Source organism: Ursus americanus, chromosome 21 (assembly GCF_024610735.1).
Source record: "Ursus americanus isolate L20-20 chromosome 21, mUrsAme1.1.p, whole genome shotgun sequence".
Classification (NCBI taxonomy): Eukaryota; Metazoa; Chordata; class Mammalia; order Carnivora; family Ursidae; genus Ursus; species Ursus americanus.
In genome coordinates this window covers 49,774,663-49,801,438 of record NC_142147.1, presented here as the reverse complement: position 1 = coordinate 49,801,438, position 26,776 = coordinate 49,774,663, and the positions used below count along the sequence as shown (strand labels likewise).

Below are 26,776 nucleotides of genomic sequence, written 5' to 3'. Positions count from 1 at the left end.
ACTCTTCTGTATAAGGAGAGGTCTGGCTTTGTGGATGCCTGATGAGGGGGGCGGAGCGGAGGTAGGGTTGGACCACGCCGCGGGGAGGCCAAGGCTTGGGAAAGGAGGGGGCCCTGGAGAGAGTAACTCATAGGTCTCGCCTTATTGTTGCCCTAAGGGGTGGAGGGAGGACCAGAGGAACTTGGGGAGGGGAGAGAGAAGGATATTGATGTGCTTAGGTGAGGAGTAGTCTTGAAGGGTAAGGCAAGGGGGGGCGGGTGCACTTGGCTGGGAGAAGAGATGAGCATTTGGAAAGGGGGGCTGGCATCTGAAAGCCAAGGGGACTCATTGAGGAGAGACAGCAGGAAATGGGATTAAGGACACATCACTTCTTGGCCTCCATCTGCATTTCACCCCGTTTGAATCTCCAATCTATTCACCTCAGGGAGGCATGAGGGAAAGGCCAGTGGGGTTTAAGTAAGATCTCCTTGATTTCATCTTATCTTAGGATCCCGAGGAGCTTGCTAGGCCTGCAGATCCCCCCCTTCTATCCTGAGAGCTTCTGATACAGTAGGTCTGGGAGCAGGCTGGAATATTTTATGCATAATCCCAGCTGGCTCTTAGAATGGGCACTCTGTGTTTCTGGGATCCACCACTGGCTGGTTGTGTGGCCCTGAACCACTCACTTTCCTTCTCCTGTCCCAGCCTCCTCATTGTCTTTTGGGGGAGGCTGAGCTGTTCTGAGCTTCAGAGAATGAGACAGAGTAGCATATTTAGGGGAGCAGTGTAAAACACTTTCCACGGGTGGAGGGTGGTCAGGGGAACAAACAGGTCAGGAAATGTGAGCTTTTATTAACGAGAAGAAAGACTTGAGCCTTTTGGCTGATCGTTGTCAAACTGCTTCAAGACCCGTTCATATCGTGCTCCTTGTCACATGGCCCGCGGCTTTGGAAAGATCCTACTTATGAACCCTGAATTCATTAGTAAGGATGTTTTTGTTACCCTGATTTAAAAAAAAAAAGTTGTATTTATTTGAGAGGGAGGCAGGGCAGAGGGAGAGGGAGAGTCCCAAGCAGGCTCCACACCCAGTGCGGACCTGACACGGGGCTCTTTCTCATGACTCTGAGATCACGACCTGAGCCGGAACCAAGAGTTGGCAGCTCACCTGACTTTGCCACCCAGGCACCCCTGTTACCCTGATTTTTGTTTTTTTTATTTTTTAATTTTTTTTAAAAGATTTTATTTATTTATTTGACAGAGATAGAGACAGCCAGTGAGAGAGGGAACACAAGCAGGGGGAGTGGGAGAGGAAGAAGCAGGCTTATAGCAGAGGAGCCCGATGTGGGGCTCGATCCCATAACGCCGGGATCACGCCCTGAGCCGAAGGCAGATGCTTAACAGCTGTGCCACCCAGGCACCCCGTTACCCTGATTTTTAAATAAAGGAATACATATGGGCCAATGCATTCAGTACCAGTTTTCGGTCCTGTGGCCATATCGCTGAGCAAAATGGACAAAATCCTTATCTTTTTGGAACTCAACATTTTAGCCCCGCACTGCTTAATAGACTAGCAGCTGGCCCTATGTAGAGATTTAAATTTAAGCTCCCGAGAAACATGAAAATCTCAGCTCCTCAGTGGTACTGGCTGCATTTCAAATGCTTGAAGCCACGTATGGATAGAGTGACCTTTTTGGACTCTGCAGGTATAGAACGTTTCTATCATGCAGAAAATTGGGTTAGAAACACTACTCTAGAGAGTGAGACAAATTCTAATTTAGAAGGTCCAGTTGCAATAGCTGCTGGGGAGGAAAAGAGCGAGGGGTTAGTTCCGCAGGCTGGGGGTGGTGGTAGCCGGACCTGCGCCCGGAGCGGGGGGGATGCTGAGAGCTGGTTGATGGTGGGTGGTCTCTGGGGGGGCAGTGCCTGGTCCCTAGTAAACACCCCAGTTCATAAAGTTGATTTTTTTTTTTTTTTACAGAAAAAATATTAGGTGAAAAAAATCCAGGTTTTACATAGGTACCTTTGAAATTTCAAAGGTGGTGTGGAGAATGTCTGAAGTTTGGGAAATCATTTTTGGAGGAGATGGGAGGGAACCAGGCACAGTCCCATGGCTCCAGAGCTCGCAGTCCGATTGGAAAGATGGACTGTGACATAATCAGGAGAACATGTGCGTGAGAAGAGAAGGACCAGTTAACCACCACAGGAGGTCAGGAAATGGAGGGTCTCTTCCAGCAGGTGCCCAAGGAGGCTTCCGGACATCTATTCAGTGCTCAGAGCTGGGCAGGAGGGGACCGGCTGCTGGCGGTCGGGGAGGGCGCTCCCCATAGGGAGCCTGGAGGAAGAGAGTAGGAGACTGGATCATAAAATTTGAACAGTTATATGGGGTCTAGATTTACTGTGTTTTTTTTTTTTTTAATTGAATGGGTAAGAAATATGCGGGGTTTAAAATAAAATCGGAATGGAGGTGTGCAGTGACAGGCCTGGTTCACAGCCCTACTCCCAGTCACCTCATGAGCCCCCCACCCCCACCCCCGACCACCCCTGTTGGTTTCTTGATGATCCTTCCAGAGTTTCTATTCGGCATATTATGTATGCCGTTCTGCCTCCTTTTTAATTTATTATTACTGTTTAAAATGTTACTTAAGATACCTAGAACATCTTTCCGTATCAGTACCTAGAGAATGTCTTCATTCTGGTTTTTTTTTTTTTTTTACTTTTTATTTTGAAAGGATTACATAGACTTGCCGGAAGTTATAAAAATAGTACACCTATCTTCCCCCGGTGGTGACATCTTATGTAACCGTAGCCCAGTATCAAAACCAGGAAGTTGGTGTTGGACAGGACCGTGAGCGAGACCACAGAGCTGGTCCAGCTGTGTGTGTGTGCAGAGTTTGAACCCGCGTATAGATCTCTGTAACCACCACCGCAGTCAGGATATCTGGAACAGATCGGTCTTCACAAAGGCTCTCACGGTGCCGCCCCTTTATAGCCCCCCCCCCCACCTTTTGTCCCGAAGCTCTGACCACCCCGATCGCTTCCCCATCCTAAGTTTTGTCATTTGGAGAATGTTACGGAAATGGACGCGTAGGGTACGTAACTTTCTGAGATTGGTGTTCTCTGCGTGCTGTTTTTGCCCCTCGTTTCTGTTGAGAATATGCCTTAGAAGCCGCTTAGCAGCTGCTTCGTCTACACCCGTGGGTATAATTGAATGGACTGCCGCATCTCAGGGTTTTAGGGTATTATGTAATCACCTAAAAACAGGTTTTTACTAACCTCTTCTTTTTTTTTTTTTAAGATTTTTAATTTACTTTTTTGAGAGAGAAAGCACAAGCAGGGGGAGCGGAGGGAGAGGGAGAGGCAGACTCCCCCCTGAGCAGGGAGCCTGATGCGGGGCTTGATCCCAGGACCCCAGGATCATGAGCCAAAGGCAGATGTTTAACCAGCTGAGCCACCCAGGCGCCCCAGTTGTTTGCTAATCTTAAAACTTAACTCCTCCCCAAAAAACCCCAAACAAGACTGGAAAAAAAATACCTGTAGGTCTTCAGTGTGTCTTCATATTGGATGAAGGGCGGGCTCCATGTGATCAAGGGGTCTTCTTCTCTTGTTCTGACTTGGAACTTTCTCTTCACTCATAAATCTCGCCAGCAAATAAATCAGTTTGGTCCATAAAAACGGGAGTTTCTTGTCGGTGGGGTCACTCATATTTCTGATTTTGTGGGTGTTTTTTTTTTCTTTCTGAAAGAAGGAAGGTTACGTGTTTTGGTCTGTGCACAACCAGTCGTCTCACCAAGGATCTGGATTTCTGTTTCAGGAGCAGCTGGCTGGAGAAGAGGAAGAGGAGAGGGGAAGGGAGAATCCTGACTCATCATGCAGCGTAGTATCATGTAAGCACCCGGCTCCCCCGTCCTACACTCTCTGAGTTCTCTGCTTCTTTGCTTTTTCTTGGAAGAACCCAAGTTAGTCTCCAAACTGGAATTTCTGGGAGTCGAGCAGTGCAGAAAACGGGGCATGGGATCTGGAGGACAAGTAGTGTAACCAGAATTTTTTAGCTGGACGTTTGGAAGCGCTGATCCAGTGGTTCGCGGTCGGTGGTTTGGCCCCCCCAGGGGACATCTGGCTGTGTCTGGAGACGTTTTTGGTTGTCACAGCTGGGGGAAGAAAGGGGCTTGTGATTAGCGTCTACAGGATAAGGGCCAGGCGTGGCTGCTGCTTAATACCTTCAGTGCACGGGGACAGCCCCCCTCAACAAACGGTGTGGCCTGACACATCACTAGTGTCCAGGGTGGGAAACCCTGTCCTCACGCAAGCTGGCTTCAGGAAAACAAGACAGGGAATTACGTGGCTTGTGTAGTTGAAGCCGTCCAGAATTAATGGCGTCGGGCTGGGTTGGACCCAGTTGTCAAAACCCTTTCATTGGGGGGGCGCCTGGGTGGCACAGTCGTTAAGCGTCTGCCTTCGGCTCAGGGCATGATCCCGGCATTCTGGGATCGAGCCCCACATCAGGCTCCTCTGCTGGGAGCCTACTTCTTCCTCTCCCACTCTCCCTGCTTGTGTTCCCTCTCTCACTGGCTGTATCTGTCAAATAACTAAATAAAATCTTAAAAAAACAAAAAAACAAAAAAAAAAACCCTTTCATTGGGAATGCGAGGGGGCATCCGGATAGGAAAATGGAGGGGCTGCTCCCGGAAGGAGGGGATGGATTCTAGACTGACCCAGACCTGGACATGCCCTCCACCCCCAAAGAGATGTGGGAGGTCACAGATCGCAGGCTGCATGTTTCTCATGTGATGACGAGTCTGGGCCTAGTCTCTCCTGGGCTGAGAGCAGCTCTGATAGCTTTCTGCCCCTGGCTTGGCTTGGCTTGATCAGTTGATTGACTCACTGACCGTACATTCAGTGTTAATTTGGGGACGGTTTTAGACGTACAGAAAAGTTGTACCGATAGTAGAGCCTGTTCCTGGGTACCTGGCACCCGGCTTTCACCGTTGACGTCGTGTGGCCTGTTGGTCACAGTGAGGGACCAGCATTGGTACGTTCCTGTTAACTACACTCCACGCTTTCACGCTTTATTCCGATTGGCCCGGTTTATCCACTAATGCTCTTCTCTGTTCCCAGGATCCAATTCGGAGTACTGTGTTGCATGCAGTTATCATGCCCCCCGCCCCCCAGTTCCCTCTGGTGTCACTCTGGGTGACAGTTTCTCGGACTTCGTTTGTCAGGATACCTGCAGACAGTCCCCCGATGTGTCTGATGTTGTTCTCATACCTAGACCGGGGTCACAGGCAGCGGAGCGAGGTAGCCTCTCGTCCCCCCGTCGTTGGGGTGCAGACATCCCCGGGACATCACCAGTGATGCTGACCTTCTTCACTCGGTCTGGAGGGTGTGGGCAAGGCCTCTCCGCCTTACCCTGCTGTGGTCCCTCCTCAGTACTCAGTTCTCTGGAAACCAGCACTCGGTCCAGCCAGTCTCAAGTGGAGAGCTGATGCTTTGCTTTATCGATCTTTTCCAGAGCACTTCACATCTCCTGACTTTTCTATTCAGTGACATAACAGTTGCCTCTTCTACTGAGTGTCAACCCGTTGGGGGTGGGGAGTTGGTGTCTTTGTCTCCACCGAATCCCTAGGGCCTGGGAGAGGCCCTGGCACATAGGAAGTGCTTAGCTGATTCTTCGTGCTGTTATCATTCCCGTGTTCCCCCTCCTCTGTGCTCCTCCAGGTCATTTTTCTACCCCAAGAAGGAGGGCAAAGTGAAAAAACCAGAGAAGGAGACCTCCAACAGCATCAGAGAGACCGAACCACCTCCAAAGTATGTGATGGGGCGAGGACGTGGTGAATTTGTTCCTTTATAAGTCAGGAACTCCCTTGGCTGTAAGTGTGTCAAACCCAGCTCAGAATGTCTGGGAGTCCCAAAGGGAATTTTCAGTAACTGGGAAGTCCAAAGGCACAGGTTCAGCTTCAGGCACAGCTGGATCCAGGGCCTCGGCGTTGGCAAAGCGGGTTGGCAAGTCCAAGTTCCAGGAGTAAGACAACCTGTGGGCAAGCAGCCAGGAGCGAGTTGCATGCGTCAGTCATATCCCTTTCTTCCTCTTGGTCAGGACCCCGCGCATGGCTATACCCAGCTGCAGGGGAGGCTGGGAAGAATGGTCTCTAGCTGAGAGGCCACAGACCTAGCTAAATTTCAGGGGCCGGTATGACTGAAAAAGAGAGGGTCTCCAAATGGATATTGGAGGCTATTCTCTGCTCTCAGTAGGGGCTCCATCTGCTCCTCACCATTGCTTGTCACGGAGTAGGTGAGCACATGGGAGGCCTCCAGAAACGTGGATGCTGCGGGTGGATGGATGATTAAGAGTATATGCCAAGGAGGCGCCTGGACAAAGCTCATGGAATGCTTGAAAGAAAAGGAAGGGAATGAAACCCAGTGGAGGGGCTGGACCATTCTGGGAAGGACCCACTCTCTGCCTGCCGGAACACCCCCATTTCCCCACCTTCCAGGGTAGCACTGAAGGAGCGGAATGGAGAGGTGCCTGAGAACGATTCTCCAGTGAAGAGGCCAGGGCGCAAAGTGGCCCGGGTCCTGAGCAGTGAAGGGGAGGAGGAAGATGAAGCCCTCACGCCCTCCAAAGGCCAGGTAAGTCCCCACCAGCCTGCCCACTGTTACTGGAAGAAGCCATCATTCCCCTCAGCCTACGGCACTGAGTGTAGCACAGCCGCTCAGGGGCGCTCGTGCCCCAGGAGGTGGAAGGGTTGAGCGGTCGTGCCCTGGAGCAGACGGACGGCCTGGTCTGCGCGGTTCTGACTCCACCTGCGCCCCGTGGCCTGAGCAGGCTCCTGGCCTTGTGCTCACCTGGGACATACAGCTCCCGGGAGCACCTACCGCTCCCGGGAGCACCTACCGCTCGGGGTGACTGGGAACAGGAAAGGAGTCAGTTCATCTATGGATCTGAGAATAACGCATGACCCAGAATCAGGGCTCAAAAACACATCCGGTCTCCTGTTGTCAGAGGGCTTTTCGTCTTTTCCAGAGACGTTGGCTTACTTCCTTCCCTTGCTCAAAAGTCACCCAATGGGCAGCTGATTGGTGACCTTAATTCCCTCTGCGGCCTTAATTGCCCTTTGCTACATAACAGAATACATTCAGGTTCCAGGAACTAGGAGGGGCCGTCCTGAGGAGCTTGGACTCTGTCCTGTGGCTGCTAGGGATCCGTGGAATGGTTTTGAGCAGGAGAGGGACAGGGGCAGCTTTCGGTCCTGGGCAGCCTTCACAGCATCCCTTTGGGGCCTGTATCCATCAGGGTCCGAATAGGAGAGAGAAACCCCATGAGCGATTTGAGCAGAGAGAGTCTAATACAAAGAATTATCAACTAGGTATGCAGTTTGCAACCGGGTCACTGCAGGGCTGGAAAGAGAATTCGAAGGCGTCCTGGGGGTAGCTGCTGTCGGGGCAGCTACCGCCCTGGGAGCTGTGGAGCTGACGGTCAGACCTTCAGGTGCTGGCTAGTGGGTGCCGGGGTCTCTGAGCTTACACGTGGTGCCCTGAGGTCCTGGTCAGATCTTTGAGGCAGGGGCCCTGGGCAGAGAGTGCCGGCGTCCATGAGGCATCACGTCGCAGACGCTGTGAGCGTTGGAAATGCTGTAAATTGGATCCGGCTGGCGCAGGCCCCTCTTGTGCCGTGTTATGGCGTTGCCTGGCATAGCGCTTCCTGCCAGGCTGGAAAGGGGTTTTCAGAGTCTGAGCATCATGAGGGAGAGTGGACAGGGTAGGCTTGGAGCTGAGGGGGAGTCACTTAATAACTGGCAGAGGGCCCTGTGAGACGAGTTAGGGATTGGAACCAAGATACAAATAACGGGCTTAAACAAGGTAGGAATTTATTTCTCTCTCTAATGAGCATGAAACGTCCAGGATTAGTATGGCATTGTCTCGGTGTCAGAGACGCAGGCTGCTTCTGTACCCTTACTTTTATCCCTAGATGCCCTTGTCCAAATGAATGTCCATATTCAGCCCGTGAGAAGAGCAAGACATTCCACAGGAAGTGTACATCATTTTCCCTTGTATTCCTTATGTAGAAGTGAGGCTCCTGGCCATGCCTCCCTGCAAGGGAGGCTGGGAAGGGTAGGTGTTAGGCTCCTGGCTACACCTAGCTGCAAGGGAGGCTGGGAATTGTAGTTCTCAGGATCCTGGCTACACCTAGCTGCAAGGGAGGCTGGGAAGTGTAGTTCTCAGGCTCCTGGCTACACCTAGCTGCAAGGAAGGCTGAGAAGTGTGGTTCTCAGGCTCCTGGCCACACCTAGCTGCAAGGGAGGCTGGGAATTGTAGTTCTCAGGATCCTGGCTACACCTAGCTGCAAGGGAGGCTGGGAATTGTAGTTCTCAGGATCCTGGCTACACCTAGCTGCAAGGGAGGCTGGGAATTGTAGTTCTCAGGATCCTGGCTACACCTAGCTGCAAGGGAGGCTGGGAATTGTAGTTCTCAGGATCCTGGCTACAGCTAGCTGCAAGGGAGGCTGGGAAATGTAGTTCTCAGGCTCCTGGCCACACCTAGCTGCAGGGGAGGTGGTGAAAAGCGGTTTTCAGTTGGGCCATCATATGCCTAGCTAAAATCAAAGGTTATGTTACTTTAGAAAAAAGAGAGTTGTTATTGTCATCCATGATGGGGGGAGTCTGGCACCATGAAACTCCACAGGAGGGAAAGGAGGGTAAGGCCCAGGTAAGAGAGGAGGAGCCCTGAACTGGGACGGAGAACTCTCTACTCCCAACTGTTTAGAAAAGGTCAAGGAGTGGCCCCTTCATCCTCCCCTCACTCTACAATTGCTCTTTCTTGCTTTCCAGAAGCCTGCCCCGGGCTCTCCACAAGTCTCCCCTCCCAGCCCTGCCACATTTCCCGAGAGCAGCCCTTCCCTCTCCAACACCTCTCCTGTGGACATCTCCCCATCAGGGATCCCCAAGCGGCGCACAGGTGAGGACACACAGGCCCCTGCCCTGTCCCTTGCCTGTCTTTATCCGCATGAGGATTTCTGCGCCAGGCGGCCATCCTCGTGACAGCTCTGATCTTAGCGCTGTGGTTGAGAGCATGGCTTCACCATCCACTGGCTGTGTGACCTTGGGTAAATGACTTACCTTCTCTGAGCTTCGATTGCTTTCTCTATAAAACAGAGACGACAGTAATGACAGCATTTATCATACAGAGACTATGAGGAAATACGCAGAAAGTGCTTGGACCTGGGCCCGGCCCATCGTGAGCGCTCAGGAAGCGTTGGTTATTGTAACTGTGGGTACGTGCCGTCAGGGAGGCAGCACAGTGCACTGGGAGCACAGGAAGAGGGCGACTTGTGGAAGAGAGATCCACCCAGCCAAGCCCTGAAGGACAAGAAAGAGTGAGCAGGGAAGGGGGTTAGTGGCAGAAGGCGGTAGGCATCGAGAAGGCATTGACGGCTTGGTGTGTTGGTACTTAGTGCACAGGGTTGGGGACCCTGGAGAAGGTCCACGGAAAGCCAGCCTGAGGAATGGCACCTCTGTCCCCTGGGGGATCGGGAATGCTTTGTACAGGGTGGGGAGGCACAGGTGAGAGACCCTCACATAATGCTGGGTGACGGATGTGGCAGGTGCGACCGAGGGACTGAATTTTCAGGGCTGCATCATTTTCATTAAATTTAAGTGTGCAAGCTGATGCCGGATGGAGTTACCGAAGACTTTCAGGCATGTTTAGGATAACTCGGGTGCATAAATTTTCTTCAGCTGTAAATTCTGTGACATCTAAACACAGATCAGCTATTTCTGAGGAAAACTTAACACCCAGTTGAGACGTGCTAAAGTACGTGGGACTTTGAAGACAGCACGGAAAAGAGAATGTTAATTATTTTAACACTGAAAACACAACACATTGGAGACGTAGTATTTTTGGATATGTTGAGTTACATAAGCTATATTATTAAAACGAAGTGTATCTGGATTTTTTTCCTTTTCTCAATGTAAATACTGGCAAGGTTAAGGTCAGGTACCTGGCTCACCACATAGTTCCATCGGGTGGTGCTGATAGAACTAGCACACCTGGGGGAGCCTGGCTGGCTCAGTTGGTACAACGTGCGACTCTCGATCTCCGGGTCACGAGTTCGAACTCCACGTTGGGTATAGAGGTTACTTAAAATCTTAAAAAAAAAAAAGAAAAGAAACAGTATGGCTGAAACTAATAGACTGTATGTTAATTACACTTGCATAAAAAAACTTTAAGTTTTTTAATTAAAAAAAAAAGTAGAAACGGAGTCACAAGCGGCAACAGGGCTCAGAACTGTAGGAGCTCAGAACTGAGGCAGCGCAGTGCGGGTGACGCCCGAGCTGCGTCTTAGGAGATGGGGTAGTGCTCACCGGGCTGAGGAGGGGCTGCGGGAAGCGGTGCAGCCTCGAGCAGCCCGCAGAGGCCTCGGGGAAGGAATCGCGCGGCAATGAGGGGGTTGCATACACTGGCATGTTTCTGGAGGGTCGGATGCAATTTGGGGAGCAGGGCGAGTTTGAGGACGGTGTGTGGTGCAGACAGGAGGGCGGGGCTGGCTCCCACAGGGCCCCGCATGCTAGGCCAGAGCCCGGGCTTTATCCTGGGGATGCTGGGGCGCCACAGGAGGGCTGCTGGACCCAGGGGTGGGGGTGGGGATCGTCTTGCAATAGCTAAGTGGCCCAGGGCGTGCTGGAAGCTCAGCGCTGACCCTGAGATGGGCTGGGGGTGTCAGGGAGTTCTTTTTAGAGGAGAGGACCTCTGCCCTCTGTCCCGGGGGCCCCTGAACAGCACGCACCAGGGCCCGGAGGTGTGTGCAGGAACAGTAGGAGTTCAGCGGTGCTGGAGAGTGAGGGTTACGTGGCTTGGGAAGAGTCAGAGGGTCAGCTGGAGAGAGGTGAGGTAGCACAGCAGCAGCTCCCGGAAGACTTGCTTCTGGAATGGGGAGCGGGGAGACGTGGATGGCTTTCTGAGCCAGGAGGGGGGGTGGGGGGACGACAGCGCCAGCGGCAGCTGATAGTAGATCCTTCTGCGACTGTGCGAGGGAACCACCGGTCCAGGAGACCAGCGGGAAGGTGACCAGTGACAATAAAAGGGCTCTCAGGGAGCTCCTCACCAGGCATGAGCATCTTGCTTAGAATCTTCTAGAAGCAGTCTCTGAAGCTCTGAAACAAGTGTTCAGACACAGGGCGTTTCTTTGAGAGTTCAGAGAACACGGACGGTGAGTGATTCGGGGAAGGGGGCACAGCCCGCAGAAGATGGGTGTTCAGGACGGCTACTGCATTTATGTGCCAGCTCCCATAAGTCATGAACAGGGGCCCCTGTCAGGGCCTGTTGCTTCCCTGTCACTCGTGGACTTCTGAAGGCCGGGAGAAGCCATCCAGAACACACGCCAATGGCAGATCCTAGGGGTGCAGATGGGGCCCTGAGGGCAGCTGCTAGAGTCGTACTGGGCCAAGCGCGTCACAGCATCACTTAACGCTCAGGGATTGTTTCTGTTCACACACACGGGAGACGGAAGCACAGAGAGATTAAGTAACCTGTTCAGGGTCACACAGCCAGGAAGCAGCGGAGCTTGAAGGATGAGGCGCACCTGGAGCAGAAGGGGGGGGTCCCGGAGCCTTCTCAGGGGGCCGCATCACCGACCGGCCTGAGCTTACTGGGGTGGGGGGCAGATGGGCCCACGAGGCCAGTCACACCGAGCCTCTTGTCTTCCCAGCTCGGAAGCAGCTTCCTAAGAGGACAATACAGGATGTCCTGGAGGAGCAGGGCAAGGAAGAGGACAGAGAGGCCAAGAGGAAGAAGGAGGAAGAAGGTGAGGCACCAGGAGGACGGATGGGGAGAGAGAGAGTTGGAGGGTGCCTGGCGGAGAATCTGGAAGGGTGGGGGCCACGCCCAGAGGCCAGGCTGTTAGGATCCCCGACCTGATGCCTGTGGCCCTGAATCCGGATGTGGCCGTCAGAACTCCACACACCACACAGGCATTTGGGTTACGAGAGCATTTTGAAATGCATTCATTTGGGCCACTTTAATTTAGGATTCATTCATATGCGGTTTCCCGTTTTTATCCTCTGTTTTCCTGTTGTGTTGATGGAAAACGTTTTCCTCTCCACGACTTCTTTTCCCTTAGAAATGTAACCAGAAGGCAGAGATCCCCAGCCTCTCAACAGCACCCTTGGTGTCTTAGTAAATTGTTGATGGCACCCCCAGGCCACCACCTACAGACAACTGTTGATGTTCTAGAAACTTGGGCATTTGAGAAAACAGCGCATGTCTGTTGAAAGGAAAAGTACTCTTTTTTGTTTCATCCTTAAAAGAGTCACGATTAGTTACTGACTAGGATGTGGCCTGCCCTCTGCACAATTGCCCAAACTGTGGAATCCCTCGTTGCCTGTTCCACGTTGGTTTTTGTGCAGTGTGAAGTTTTGATCACAGCAACCTAGGAAAGCCCAGCTTTGCAGAAAGGTAATGTCAGGGGCGCCTGGGTGGCGCAGTCGTTAAGCGTCTGCCTTCGGCTCAGGGCGTGATCCCGGCGTTATGGGATCGAGCCCCACATCAGGCTCCTCTGCTGGGAGCCTGCTTCTTCTTCTCCCACTCCCCCTGCTTGTGTTCCCTCTCTCGCTGGCTGTCTCTATCTCTGTCAAATAAATAAATAAAATCTTAAAAAAAAAAAAAAAGAAAGAAAGAAAATGTCAGGAATTGCAAGGCTGGAGGGCTAAGGATACTGAAATCTGAAATCCCTCGAGCTAGTAGTTCCTGCCGTGGCCAGCAGAGGGCACCAGTTTTCCCTGGACCCGGAAACTAGCCCACGGTTTTCCCGCGTTGGTGGGAAATGCTGCCGCAAAGATCTGACCCATTGGTCATTCCGGGTCCCTGTGCAGCCTTTGCCACTGTTGATGTTTGTTTAATAAAGGACTTCATTAGTCTCGCCTTCCCCGGGGCTGTTGTGACTTCCTGTTGGCAACTTTTAGTCAGTATCCAGCCTTCAGTGTCTGGGACTGTGGGAGGGCCAGGTAGCTTCTTGGTTTTTCTCAAGTTCACTTACACAGTTTTTATTGTTACCCTAGAGGTATGATTTTTTTTTCAGTTTAGAACATTTTTCATTTTTACCTATATCAAGTTATCATGTGCGTTTAGAACTCTTTACGGTTATATCTTGCGGTGAATAATTCTAGACGTTGATAAGAAGATACTGGCCGTCTGTGTTCATTTCTGGCTGCCTAGGCGAGCGAACACAGGGTTTGGAATCTGTCGGAGGCCCCGCCGTGCTTGGGGCTGCAGCAGCGGGCTCACACCTCCCATCGCTTTACAGACCTGTTCAGTTGGCACAGGAGCAAATGGGGGCAGAAAGTCTCAGGAGTTGAAATGTCCCTGGGGGTCAGAGTGATTCTTTTTTTTTTTTTTTTTTTGCCATCTGACTTTTCTGTCATCCAAAGCTGAGACCTCACCGGAGAGCCTCACAGAGCCTGAAGTGACCCAGAAGAAAGAAGCAGAAGGGGACCGGCCCATGACGCCCCCTGAGACCTCCCGTGAGTTTCTAGTCCCCCGGCGACCCCGGCTCTCTGATTTTGGGTTGGATGTCTTCCGAGGCCAGTTAATTTAGTTTTATTTTTTAAAAGATTTTTACTTATTTGAGAGAGAGAGAGAGAGAGAGAGAGAACACAGGCTGGGTGAGGTGCAGAGGGAGAAGCAGGCTCCCCGCTGAGCAGGGAGCCAGATGCGGGGCTCGATCCCAGGACCCCGGGATCATGACCTGAGCTGAAGGCAGACGCTTCACTGACTGAGCCCCTCGGGCGCCTCCCTGAGGCCAGTTAATTTTAAATAAGACTCAAATGTATTGTTGCAGTGCGAATTCTAGGGGAATCAGAGGTTTTATTTTCATCGTTGTTTTTATAGTTAAAAATTTCCCCACATGAGAAAAGAAGAAAGAGCCAGTCATCCTCCAACAAAATATTTGTATCTTGGAGAAATCACAGGTACCAAATGTTGCCGACTGAGGGTAGTTTATGAAGTTCGACAGCCCGGCTGAGTTGCGGGGTTTTTGAGGTTCTAGTTACCCTCACAGGCCCGAGAACAAGCCCGACAGCCGGGTATCTGTGAGACTCCTGTGTGCGAAACAGCAGCGTGGGGACATTTTGAGGATGCGGATCGTATTCGATTTTCTGCAGTTGCCAGGGAAGTGGGAACGTTTTCTTCTGAGCGGGCTGAGATTTCTTTTTACCACTGTCTGTAAAGTCTCCAGTCTCAGGCCGAACACTAGAGAGAATTCTGCTAGTCCTCACGGAAAGGCGTCAGGCCCAAGAGGCTCAAAACACACCCGTGGAAAGGAAAGGGGCGGAACTGAGGGTGTTTTCCGTCTGTGGAGTCACAACGACCTTGGGTGACCAGGGAAGTCTCGGGTTGAAAGTCGGCGTCCCCAACCGATGTCTCTCGCTTTAGCAGCAGAGCCCCCGCCAGACGGCGCCTCGGAGCCTGAGGTGGCCGAGAAGCAGCAGGCTCGGGAGGAGGACCCAGCCAAGCCGCCCGCCAGAGCTCCCAAGCCGGTCAGCAGCTTCTTCGGTGAGTGTGTGCCGCCCCTCAGCTCCAGCCGCGCGGGGAGGAGGCAGGCGGGCCTTTCCCCAGAGCATGCCCCGCCCCGTGGAAGGTCTGACCCCTGTCTCCTGGCTTCACGGGCCGGTGGGGGCTCTCAGGAGGAGGGCCCACAGTCTCCTGACTTCGTTCCCAGCCCCCCGGAAACCGGCAACCAAGAAAGAAGGGAAAGAGGAGGGACCTGGCGCGGCAAGACAGGAGGAGACCAAGGGGTGAGTCCGAGTCGGCTGTCAAGTGAAGAGGACAGGGCACTAAGGGAAGGCCTGCGGTGTGTCCAGATTCTCCCGATTTGATTCCTCTTAACGATGAGACCGATGACTGCCAAAAATTCTTTCAGCTTTAACAGTCGGTGGTTACGGTTAATTATTCTAATGATAGCGTTTTGGGGGATTCTTAATGTCATTTTTGTGAGACCCCAGTTTCCATTCCTCAAACATGTCACGTGCGTCTGCCTCAGGGCCTTTGCCCTTGCGGTTCCCGCGGCCTGGAGTGCTCTTCTCCCTGATACCCACTCTGCTCTCTCCTCGTGTCATTCTGCCCCACTGTCTCCTTCCCCAGCCTTTCCTCCGAAGTGGCACCTTCCATCCTGCCTTCCCCCAGCTTGCTTTTATTTTGGTTTTGGAAATTTTTATCAAAATTATTTGTTTCTATGTTTTTTGGGTTTTTTTTCCCTGACTCTCCGGCTAGAATGGGAGCTCTAGGTTCGCCGGCTCTGTTTTCATTCCCTTCTGTGCCCGCATACCTAGAGCAGTTTCTAGCACATAGTAGGTGCTCACAAAATATTAGCTGGAGGAATGGCTTCCCTTTGACCCAGGTGTCTGATCTCCCTGTTGCCTCCACAGACCCCTGGACCCCTCCAGCTACAATCCTGCCAAGAACAACTACCATCCCATCGACGACGCGTGCTGGAAGCCAGGCCAGAAGTGAGGCTCCCCCTGCCCCTGACTGACAGCCCCCCCCCCCCCGTCACCGGGCGTGTCTCCCCAGAGGCCTCCACTGGAGGAAGCCGTCAGATCTCTTGTGTCCCCGTTCTGGGGACACAGGCAGCAGCACCGAAGGTGGGGGGAGGCAGGTGGACAGATGAATGGACGGTGTGGGTTGTACACACCGCCCTGTGTCTCTCTTCCTTCCCCAGGGTCCCTTACCTGGCTGTGGCCCGGACGTTTGAGAAGATTGAGGAAGTTTCTGCTCGGTAATTCATCAGGCCTGCCTAGGCGGACTGGGGCAGGTGGGGCGGTGGCTCGCGCTGCCCGGTCCCTTCCGCCGCTGCTCTTTCAGCTTCGCCCTCCTGCACGCGTCCCCGGCCCCTGGAGTGGCTGCAGGATCTCATGGGCCCCAGGCTCGGAAGGCCCACGCCACGCTTCTGTCTCTTTCTGTGGGTCAGAACGAGCCGTGAGTGTGAGCCCAGATTCCAGGGTGGGGAAACCGCCTCTTCCCGATGGCAGCAACTTGGTGTCCCCTCAGCCGTGGGAAGTAACCACAGCCTCGCTGATTGTCTTGCCCTTAGTGTGAGAAGGTCCGGGTCTGGATTATAGTGGGAACCCTGCTCCCAGCGAGCGCAGGTCAGGCCTCCAGCGCACAGGGCTGCTCGGACCCGGCCCTCCCCCTTCCCCCCAGCCCCCAGCCCTCACTCCTGAGTGTTTAGTCACTGTCGTCAGGGGGCCCACCCGGTTCTCCTTCCTACCTGCATGTCAGCCTTGTTTCCAGAAGATCCTTCCATGTTGGCTTAAGTAGGTCTCGGCCCTTTTAATCTTGCCCTGTAGGGTTCCTGCATTTTTCACTTCTCAAACATGAGCAGAGCATTTAGGCTGTTCCCAGCACTCTGTTCTTGTCGGCATGTGTCTTTGTGAACATGGGAGGAGCTTCCTCTGGGGCCGGAGCCCCACAGTGGAATTGCAGGGCACGGAGGGCACGGGAAGGGTGTGCCAGGCCTTGGGCTGCAGCAGCAGGGGGGCCGGATTAGCCGAAGCCCTGCCCGGGGTGGGCAGACAGGCCCGGGAGCGGGCCCAGCTCCACTGCTTCCTGGCTGTGTGACCGTGGGCGGGTGGCCTGACCTCCTGAGCTTCGGTCTCTTCACGAGGAAAGTGCAGTCATGCGTCTCGAGCTTGCTCTGAGAGCTGTGGAATGAAGAGTAGCACAGCTGGGTGTTTGGTGTCCAGAGACACTGTCCGAGATCCCTGCATTCAGGAGAACTGCAGGTGGCTGTCCAGACCCCATAAGCCCCAGTTGGAGGGTCTTACACATTTTTTTTTTAGCTTTCTTGAAATAGTTTTTGTGTTTTTTTTTAAAGATTTTATTTATTTATTTGACAGAGAGACAGCCAGCGAGAGAGGGAACACAAGCAGGGGAAGTGGGAGAGGAAGAAGCAGGCTCCCAGCTAAGGAGCCTGACGTGGGGGTCGATCCCAGAACGCCGGCATCACGCCCTGAGCCGAAGGCAGACGCTTAACGGCTGCGCTACCCAGGCTCCCCTCTTGAAATAGTTTTAAACTTAGAGAAAAATTGCAGAAAGAGCACTGCAAGTCCCTGTACCCTTGGCCAGCTGTCACTATTGTCAGCCTCTCCCGCCAGCATGAGGTTGTTGCCGAGAGCAGGACGTTAGCGTCAGTGCACGCTATGAAGTGACGTCCAGACTGCACTTGTGTTTTGCCAGTTTCCCCTTTTGCATTGTCCTTGCCAGGCCAGGACCCACCCCAGACCCTGACCCCTACCGTGGCGTGTCGTCACCGCAGGGGGTGGGGGCACCTGTTGCGGCCAGCCTGATTCCTAGTGACGTGGCTTCAGGGCCGTCTGCCAGGCGCCTCGGCTGTACGCTTGCCGTCTTCCCCTTTGCATTCAGCACGCGTCTCATGGGGTTTCCCTTTGCGCCTGTGAGCCACACAGAAACGGGGTTTTACTTTTAGAGCCAGCACAACGTAGTGGCGGGGAGAGTGGGTCCTCGGCAGATGGCCTCGGCTCACATCTCAGCCTGATTCTCACCGGCTCTGTGACCTTGGCCGAGTTACGGGATCTCTCTGGGCCTCAGTTGCCTCCTCTGTAAAGTGGGGGTGATATCAGTGTCTGCCTCATGGGGGCGCTGTGAGCGTTTGGGGAGTGTAAGCAGGCTCCTGGCACCTAGAAAATGCTCCACCCAGCAGCCACCGTTCCTCTGTGGATGGCCATCCCTGTCTTTGTCGCAAGCGTGGGGCAGGCCCACCCTACCACCAGCATCTGCGGTGGTGCCTGTGGCTCAGGTCACAGCCCGGGCCTGGACTTGAGCTCCTCCTCTTCTCCTTTCCTGGGGTGCTTTCCACCTGCCCCCCAACTCTGACCCCGAAACGCCAGGAGGTCACAGTGTTGCCCCTCCCCCAGGCTCCGGATGGTGGAGACGCTGAGCAACTTGCTGCGTTCTGTGGTGGCCCTGTCGCCTCCCGACCTCGTCCCGGTCCTCTACCTCAGCCTCAGCCGCCTTGGGCCGCCCCAGCAGGGCCTGGAGCTTGGTGTCGGTGACGGCGTCCTGCTCAAGGCTGTGGCCCAGGCCACGGGTAAGCAAGCGTGGGGTGTGGTGGCAGTTCTAGTGTGGGGCCCGCTCCAGGGGAGAAGGGGCAGAGGTGGGGAGAGGGGACGATAGGACAGATTGATGGGCGGGGAGCCTGGGGCATTGATTCAGGTGAGGGAAGCTGGGTGGCTTGGGCAGGGCTGTGGGGGTGGAAGGAGGGGCTGGGAAGATGGGCCTGCAGAGGGAGCAGGACGGGGGCGCTGGGACTGAGGCTCGGGGCCCAGGGAGGCGGCAGAGCCTGGGGGCCGAGGGGAGATGTGGGGAGACCGCGAGCGAGCGGGGCCTGCGGTGCTGGGTGTTCATGGTGGGGGAGGGCCGGGGCTGGGCCGGCTGTGGGCAGAGACCGCCCGAGACGGACACACAGCCCCACGCTCCCCCCACCACTGGTTCCCTCCACCCCAAGGGCGGCAGCTGGAGTCTGTCAAGGCCGAGGCAGCCGAGAAGGGCGACGTGGGGCTGGTGGCCGAGAACAGCCGCAGCACCCAGAGACTCATGCTGCCCCCGCCCGCGCTCACCGCCGCCGGCGTCTTCACCAAGTTCCGAGACATCGCCCGGCTGGCGGGCAGCGCTGTGAGTGGGCGGGGCGGCAGCGCGGGTGAGGGGGCTTCCGGCCACACTCTTTCTGTGGTGGGGTGCTTCGGGCCTGCTTGGGGGGGATCTCCTCCTGCGATTCCAGCCTGGCTCTGCTACTACTGTAAACACTTGCTGAGCAGAGTGACGGAGGCAGGCTGGAGCCGGCCTTGCCTACTGCATCCCCGCACGGCGGGAAGTGGGAGTGGGGTGACAGCAAGTGTGTAACCCCGGGCGGCCAGCCCGGAGGAGGTGTGGCCCCCTCCCTTCGCCCCAGGCACTGACTGCTCCACCCCGCTTCAGTCCACAGCCAAGAAGATAGACGTCATCAAAGGCCTCTTTGTCGCCTGCCGCCACTCGGAAGCCCGATACATCGCCAGGTAGGTGTGGATCTGGGAGCCTGGGAGAGGCGGCCGGAGGGAGGGACCGGCAATGGGAGTCCCACTGGTGCCCTGGCCACCCTCACCCCGGGCCCTGAGGGGCTGGAAGGGGAACACAGGGTCCCTTTCCTGGGTGGCCTGGGGCTTGTGCGCAAGAGGTGCTGGGATTGGTTAGCGATGTCTGCCTTGGCCTCAGCGGAAGTGGTACAGGACAAGGGGCCAGGTGGTGGCCATGAGGGTGGAAACGAAATCATGGGCAGCCCCCATCACGGGACATTTCTTGGGTGCCCGGTGCCGGGTGTGGTATCCTGTCAGTCCCTCTGCGGCACTACCAGGCAGGCCCCGTTACCCTCAGCCGGGTGTGCAGAAGGGGGGATGGAGACCCCTGGCTCAGAGCCACGCCTGTGCCGGGGGGGGGGGCAGGTTGCCGAGCAGCTCGCTCTGTGGCACCTCTGGGGAGGTCGTGTCCTGGTTCCAGGCCCGCTGTGCCCTGGCTTGCCCTCCCCGAGCCTCACCGCTTCCCTAGAGGGCAGCTTAGATGAGAGCAGAAGACAGCGCGAGGCCCCTCGTTCTGCCCCAGGGAAGGCCAGCGGCCGCAGGGGTTAGGGGCTGGCGTCCGTTTTCTCGTCTGTTCAGTGGGGCTGTGCGATCCCTCAGGTCCCTTCCTGCTCTGAAGGTTGTTCTGGTTTTGAGGAGAGGGTTACAGAGGGTCGAGGTGGGGGAGACGGGAGGAGGCACGGGGAGGGGGTAGAGGGCAAGCTGGGGAGGGTGGTGACAGGCCCGCTCCCCCTTGCCTGCTGTCTCCGCAGAGCCCTGAGTGGACGGCTGCGCCTCGGGCTGGCAGAGCAGTCGGTGCTGGCCGCCCTTGCCCAGGCCGTGAGCCTCACGCCCCCAGGCCAAGGTGAGGCCCCGCGGTGTTCTCCGCACCCAGCACTGGAGTTAACCAGGCCGCCCGCCCGCCTTTCCCCAAGTCCGCGCCCCTGCTCTTCGCCTGGCTCCTTCCCTGGCAGCCTCGTTTCCGTTCCTTGTTTCCCATATGACACCCGCTGTGCCCCGGGGTAGCCGAGGGGTCGGGCCCGCCCCAAAGCCTCTGCCTGTGCATCTGGTCTTAGGATTCCCCCCGGCCGTCGTGGATGCTGGGAAGGGCAGGACAGCAGAGGCCCGAAAGACGTGGCTGGAGGAGCAAGCCATGATCCTGAAGCAGACATTCTGGTGAGATCCGGGGCGTGGGCAGGGTCGGAGGGCCAGAGGAGGGGGTGGGCTCAGCACCGAGGGCCATGTGTTACATCGGCAAGGCCAGTGGCTGGCAAGCGCTGTGGACCATCGTGGGGCTGGTGACAGAGCAGGGGTGGTGATCCAGACAAGATTGGTGCCGGGCATGAGGCAGGGGACAACGAAGGATCGGGGACATGGGGACGGCGAGTAGGGGAGAGATGCTGGCCGCGGGTGCGAGTGGCGAGACCTCTGGGAGTTCCCAGCACGACCACACATGCGCAGAGGCCCTGAGACAACCAGAGCAGGGCTGGCGACTGACACACAGTGGGTCAGGACATCCATGGGGTGACAGCTAGGGCTCCTGGGAGGGTGCTGTGGGGAGAACCTGGCCACAGCGAGATGGTGACTGCCCAGAGAGAGTGTCAGGGGCAGGAGGGCCCAGGAGCATTTCTGGAAATGCCCTTAGGGCACCTGCTGGGGCACAGGGCCAGAATGACCCTGCACATCTCCTCCCCCTCCCGGGGCCAGGACAGCAGTCTCCACTCTGCCCACGGTCTCCACTCTGCCCGGGGGGGAGGATCTGCGAACTGGTGCTCCCCGGCCTGCCCCCAGCCAGCTACATCAGACTCGCGGGAGGTGGGGCCTGGCCTTGGAGAAATTGCTTAATCCACCCTTGAGTTGTTCTAACGTGTAGCCCAGGTAGAGGGTCATGGGTCTATTGCTCACAGGTAGGGGTAATGGCAGGCCCAGAGCAAGGGAGACAGAGTGACGTGCAGGGCGTTGGGCGGGGAGCGTGACAGAGACAGCCGGAGTCGGGGATGGGTGGGAGCAGACCCCCGGACAAGGTGACAGGCTGGCAGCAGCGCACTTGCAGCCAGAGCACAGGGTTTCCAGGCTGCCAGAGTTCTGGAAAGACAGCTGCCAACTCGTTGTTGCCCCCTCCCCAGCGAGGTGCCGGACCTGGACCGGATCATCCCCGTGCTGCTGGAGCACGGCCTGGAGCGCCTCCCGGAGCACTGCAAGCTGAGCCCAGGTACGAGCCCTCGGGACTGACCGCAACCCTACCCCGGGTGGAGCTGGCTCCAGGGCCCCCGCCTGTAGGCTCGACTCCCCCCTCCCGGCAGATTCCTCCTCTTGCCGCCAAAATCGAACCCTGTTTCCCGTGTGGAAAGCCATCCCTTTTCTGTTTGGAGTCCCCTTCTGCATTAGGTGGGGTGTGGATAAACACTGTGACAGAGATACCCCAAAAGGCAGTGGGTCAGGCCAGACAGAACCTTCCTCTTGCATGTAAGCATCCGGAGGAAGGCAGGTGATCAGGGAGGACACATGGCTGGGCTCCAGGGACTTGTCCTGTCACTGTGTCATCCCGAGGTTTTCACCCTAACGTGCATGACCAGAAGTGGCTCAGGTTTCTAGATCACAGAAGAGGGTGAGAGAGAAGAGGGGCGAGGACGTGACCCAGACCTCGTGCACACCACCACCCACGCATCCTAATCACGTGGCCTTCCCTCGCTGCAAGGGGGGCTGGGAATGTACCAAGCTGGGAGGCTGACTGCTCCGGAGTTGGGACGGCATGTTCTCTCCTTACTCAGAAGGGAGAATGGGTCCTGGGGCACAGCTAGCTGTCTCTGCTACACACCCCCGATCGGATGTCGCTGGCGCCTCCCCCGTTTACTCTAACTCTCGCTCCTCCCCTCCCAGGGGTTCCCCTGAAACCGATGCTGGCGCACCCCACGCGGGGTGTCAGTGAGGTCCTGAAACGCTTCGAGGAGGCAGCTTTCACCTGCGAGTACAAATACGACGGGCAGAGGGCGCAGGTACGGGGGTGGGCACACCCCTTCAGCAGAAGGGAGGGCGCCAGAGAGCGGGGCCCTGGGGTGGGTCAGACCTGAACTCGGAGTGCCTCCTGCCGCAGACCTCTCGTCTGACCTTACGCATCTCGGGCTTTAATTGCCACCCTCATTGCCTGGGTAATGGTGTGTTAATCACCACCTCCCTGGCTTACCTGAAAGTCAATTTTATTTGATAAAATCGTCAAAGTCCCACGGCAGGGGGAGTTCAAGACGTGTTGGCCTCACCTGTGCCCTGCTGGTGGGGCGTTCACTGCACCAGCCGTGGCGGGAGGCGCCTCCTTACTCCGCAGTGCAGGTGTGCAGGCGTGTGTCCTGCGCCCCGGGGCCAGGGACGTCCTTGGGTCTGTAAGGATGCTTTTCATGGCTCTTCGGTCCTGGCGGGGAGCTGGGGCTGCCGTGTTCATTGCGGGGACAGATGAGCGAGTGTGGTGGGTGACACACGCTTCAGTGCTCTGAAGCCGTTAGAAGCGGCGAACTAGGAGACTGAGCATCGTGGATGGACCCTCAAACTGTGATGCCGAGAAAAAATAAGAAATCAAAGAATTTACAGAAGCAACAGTGATTTTGAAAATATGTGTCTGTTTTAAGCCAGATACGTTCTGTCCAACACACACACAGCCGTTGAGATGACGCCCGTGTAAGGCGGCGTATTTGTGGTTCCGCTTATGGACTGTGACCAGAGCGTATGAAAAGAAATTAACAATACATTCAGAGTGATATCTACGGCTAACACCCAGGCAGATCCGCTGAGACACAGCAAGACACTTGAGCATCCAGGGTGGTGGGAGGGGGGTGGATAGGGAGGGTGAGGAAGGAGATGGAGGGCCTTCCATGCACTGGTGGGAAGCGCTGTGTGGCTGGAGGAGAGAGCTTCTGGAACCTTCTGCTGGTGAAGGGCGAGCGGGGGCGGCTGGGGTGGGCTGGGCTCTGAGTCGCTGTCCCCTCCCCCGCTGCTGCAGATCCACGTCCTGGAAGGCGGGGAGGTGAAGATCTTCAGCAGGAATCAGGAAGACAATACCGGAAAGTACCCGGACATCATCAGCCGCATCCCCAAGGTCAGCGTCTGCCATGTGCTTCGCCCCTGGGAGGGGCTGCGGATACGGGTGCAGAGACCTGCGGCCCGTCCAGGCCAGCTGGGCGCGGCGGGTCTGTCCGACGGAGATCGGAGTGCCTTTGGCTGCAAGTGATGTAACAGCTTAAGCCCAGGGGCTTAAGCAGATGCTTTTTTTTTTCCCTCAAAGAAATCGGGGTGGGCGGCCCTAGCCTGGCTCAGCTGGGCACCGAAGTCCCCCAGAAGCCGTTCATTTCCATCTCTGCCCTCTGCTGTCCTTGGCTGGTCCCCTGATCTTCCCCAGACACTTCGGACAGAAAGGCGGGCAAGCGGGTCCAGCCTCGCACTGTCCCCTCCCCTGAGGAGACTAAATGCTCTGTGGACCTCCCCCCTCCCACCCCCCCCAGCCGACTCTGGCTTGGAGTCACCGTCCAGCACTGGGCCCCATGGTGCAGCAGTGACTGGAAAAGCCACAGTCTCACTCTGACAGGGAGAGGCGGTTGGGATGCCGGTGGAGGGAGCTGGCCTGTAGGTCAGCCCTGCAGTCGGAGTAGACCGGGGCGTCTCTGCTCCCGGGCATCTTGGACCTGTTTTGGGAGTCCTTGGTCAAACAGCCTTCCTTGCCTGCCCCTCGTTAATGAGGAAGCCGGCGCTTTCCCAGAGCCGCGAGGACAGACCTAACAGCAGATCACAGGCATTGGTGGAGCTCTTGTTAGCTGCCGGGCACTAGTGTTTCCAGTCGGTTTTACTGGATGTAATTTGTATGCAGCGTTCTGATTTTAGCGTGCGTGGTTTGGCGAGTTTGGGCAAGTTTATACACACCCACGTAAACGTAAGACATTTCCATGTCCGGATCACTCTATATTGTCCTGTGTTCTGTGCCAAGCTGCACCCCCATCCAGCTCCCATAGGCAACCAGCTTCCTGCGAGCGGTCTCCTCCAGTTCGGGGTCTTTTGTATCTGGCTGCTTTTGCTCGTTCATTGGGCAAGTGTTTCCTGGGCATCTGCTCTGTGCTGAGCCCTGTGCAGGAGGTTGGGGACTCAGCTTAGACAGGCTACACCCTGCTCGGGCCTAGCGGGGCAGGCAGATCTTCATTGGAGCGCCCCACTGCTGGCTCCATAGTTGTATGTGGAGACCTGAGCTCTGAAGGACCGCCATTCTGTGAGCCTCTGTAAGAGTCAGACTTGATCTAGGCCCGGTGTCAGCGAGCCAGGCCGCCACTGTGCATGGCCCCAGATGAAGGGTGCCATCTGGTGTTGTGCCGCTGTGTTCCTTTGAGGGAAAAGAAGTCCTCCCCATGGAGGTGAAGAATAAGGACAGGCTTTCTAGAGTGATTAGCATGTGCAAAGGCCCTGTGGTTGAAGGGGCCTGGCCAATCCACAAAACGAGAGGCTAGCATGCTGGGGTGCAGAGTCTGAGAGAGCCTGGTAAGGTGAGGGAGGGCCAGGAGCTGACTTAGGAGAGCCCCCACAGCTTTGGGGAGCTGGGGATGATTTTTAGCACGGATGCAGTGCAATCAGATTTGGGGTTTGCTCAGAGCACCCAATTGCTTTGAGGAGAGGGGGTTAGCCACGAGGTCCGTGCAGGAGCAGGGAGACCAGTAGGACAATGTGGCCTCGGCTGGACTGGGCTCAGTGAGGTGGTGATCTGTGGGTGGCTTAGAGATTTCAGAGGGACAAGTTCGCAGGGAATTGACAAAGGCCACTAAGTTTCCAGCTTATGGGACCAAGTAAGAAGTCTCCGAAAAGTTTGTTTTTCCCCTCCTTGTGGGCGATGAGAAGATAATATTTATCCATACGTACATCGTCCCTGGATCTTGAGAGCTGTGGAAGGAAAAGAACATTTGTTTCTCTGGGCCTGTCTTTGGCCCTTATCCCCTACCTCTCAGTAGCCCTGGATCTCTCTCTTCACCTTTCAGATTAAACTCCCGTCAGTCACGTCCTTCATCCTAGACACAGAAGCTGTGGCTTGGGACCGGGAAAAGCAGCAGATCCAGCCATTCCAGGTGCTCACCACCCGCAAACGCAAGGTAGCCTCTGTCCCCCTCCGCTTCCTGCCATAGTCCCACACTTTCTCCTCTTCCTCCCAGCCCTGCCCCATCCGCAGAAGGACAGAGTGTCTGCTGGGATGCAGTTCTCGCTGCCTTTTACAGTGTGGCTGCCACAGTTCCAGCCATTGCATTCTCATCCCAGCATGCTAAAGACAAAGGAGGAAAGAGCCCTGTTCTATATCTCTGTTTTATCATGAAAGATCTGTTCCAGGAGCCCCCACAACCTGTGTCCCAGCAAACTTCTTTACCCTCGTTGGCCAGACCCATGTCCCGTCAGCACCATTAGCTGCAAGGGAGGCTGGGAGAGCAAATATCTGACAGGGGAATGAGGTTGTCGGGATTAGTTGGGCGCCATCACGATGCAGAGCCCAGAGCCAGCAGCGTTGTCACCCTCATGGGTGCGTAGCCTACTGGCTGGAGAGAAGGGGAGAGTGGTAGGTGACAGGCGTCTGCCTGGGGCATGATGGGAGGCGCACCGACCATGCCCCCATCACCATCCCCCACCCCCGTTCTCCCTTCTGTCCCAACCCAGGAGGTGGACGCGGCAGAGATCCAGGTGCAGGTGTGTCTGTATGCCTTCGACCTCATCTACCTCAATGGAGAGGTGAGTTCCGGCTGCATGTCTGGGGGCGGATGGGGGCGCTGTGTGAGCTTGGGAGCCAGCAGTCTGAATGGCCACGCTCGGGCTGCGGTTCTCAAAGTGTGGTCCGAGGATCCCCGAAGGTGTCTCCAGGACCCTCTCGGGGGAGTCTGTGAGACCTTGAATGCAGACGCACACGTGAGAGCCCAGCTCCGTTAAAAGCCAGACATTAGGGGCATCTGGGTGGCTCAGTTGATTAAGTGTCTGCCTTCAGCTCAGGTCATGATCCCAGAGTCCTGGGATCGAGCCCTGCATCAGGCTTCCTGCTCAGCAGGGAAGTCTGCTTCTCTCTCTCCCTCTGCCTGCCCCCTGCTTGAGTGTGCTCCTGCGCTCACTCTCTCTCTCTCTGTCTCTCAAATAAATAAATAAAATCTTAAAAAAAAAAAAAAACAGAGAGTAAAGAATTTGCAAAATGGTAATCTAATGCTCCCTCTTCTCACTAATTATTTTCTAATACAGGCACATTTCATAAAATATGTTGTTGGGTTCACATATTGGAGTTATTATTTTTAAATGAATTAATAAATGTCGAGATTCCTCATTTCTAACATAGCAAATATTAACATGTGATTTAATAGCTCATACATCGTCGTTACCCCAGTAAATATCCAGAGATGTAACCCACATACAGAGAAGCTCTCTGGAGTGAGTCCTTGGCACATTTCAAGAGCGTGAGGGGGTCCCGAGACTGGAAAGTTTGTGAACTGCTACTCCAGGGCATGAGTTAAGAATCTGGAGTCAGACCACCTGCCTTCACATTCCAGCTCTCCCTTCCTGGCTGTGTGGCCACAGATGAGTGACTCAGCCTCTCTGAGTCTCTGATTCCTTATCACTACTAGGATCAGTCACCACCTTTATTCCAGAGTCTTCCCTTAGGAGAGTCTCAGAGTGAATCTAGACTCAGAATGAATGAGTTTGGGGCTGTCGAG

At 55.5% G+C, this 26,776-nt stretch overlaps 1 protein-coding gene across 3 annotated transcripts in view; it reads left to right on the top strand.

Annotated features, from left to right (window-relative positions):
• LIG1 (DNA ligase 1) overlaps positions 1–26,776 on the top strand; it is a 35,268-nt gene that overhangs the window by 792 nt on the left and 7,700 nt on the right. Inside the window, exons 2-21 of one of the 3 annotated variants that reach the window (XM_087870950.1) lie at positions 3,791–3,863; positions 5,695–5,784; positions 6,471–6,606; positions 8,805–8,931; positions 11,681–11,776; positions 13,398–13,490; positions 14,401–14,520; positions 14,687–14,762; positions 15,393–15,473; positions 15,686–15,742; positions 17,901–18,073; positions 18,491–18,657; positions 18,961–19,037; positions 19,847–19,938; positions 20,150–20,249; positions 21,200–21,285; positions 21,954–22,069; positions 23,065–23,160; positions 25,076–25,162; positions 25,740–25,811. In XM_087870950.1, the coding sequence (XP_087727076.1) occupies positions 3,847–3,863; positions 5,695–5,784; positions 6,471–6,606; positions 8,805–8,931; positions 11,681–11,776; positions 13,398–13,490; positions 14,401–14,520; positions 14,687–14,762; positions 15,393–15,473; positions 15,686–15,742; positions 17,901–18,073; positions 18,491–18,657; positions 18,961–19,037; positions 19,847–19,938; positions 20,150–20,249; positions 21,200–21,285; positions 21,954–22,069; positions 23,065–23,160; positions 25,076–25,162; positions 25,740–25,811 (1,959 nt within the window). In that variant the 5' untranslated portion in view covers positions 3,791–3,846. Of the gene's footprint in view, positions 1–3,790; positions 3,864–5,694; positions 5,785–6,470; positions 6,607–8,804; positions 8,932–11,680; positions 11,777–13,397; positions 13,491–14,400; positions 14,521–14,686; positions 14,763–15,392; positions 15,474–15,685; positions 15,743–17,900; positions 18,074–18,490; positions 18,658–18,960; positions 19,038–19,846; positions 19,939–20,149; positions 20,250–21,199; positions 21,286–21,953; positions 22,070–23,064; positions 23,161–25,075; positions 25,187–25,739; positions 25,812–26,776 lie in introns of all 3 variants that reach the window. The other 2 variants (XM_087870949.1, XM_045772201.2) reach the window with 2 other exon arrangements.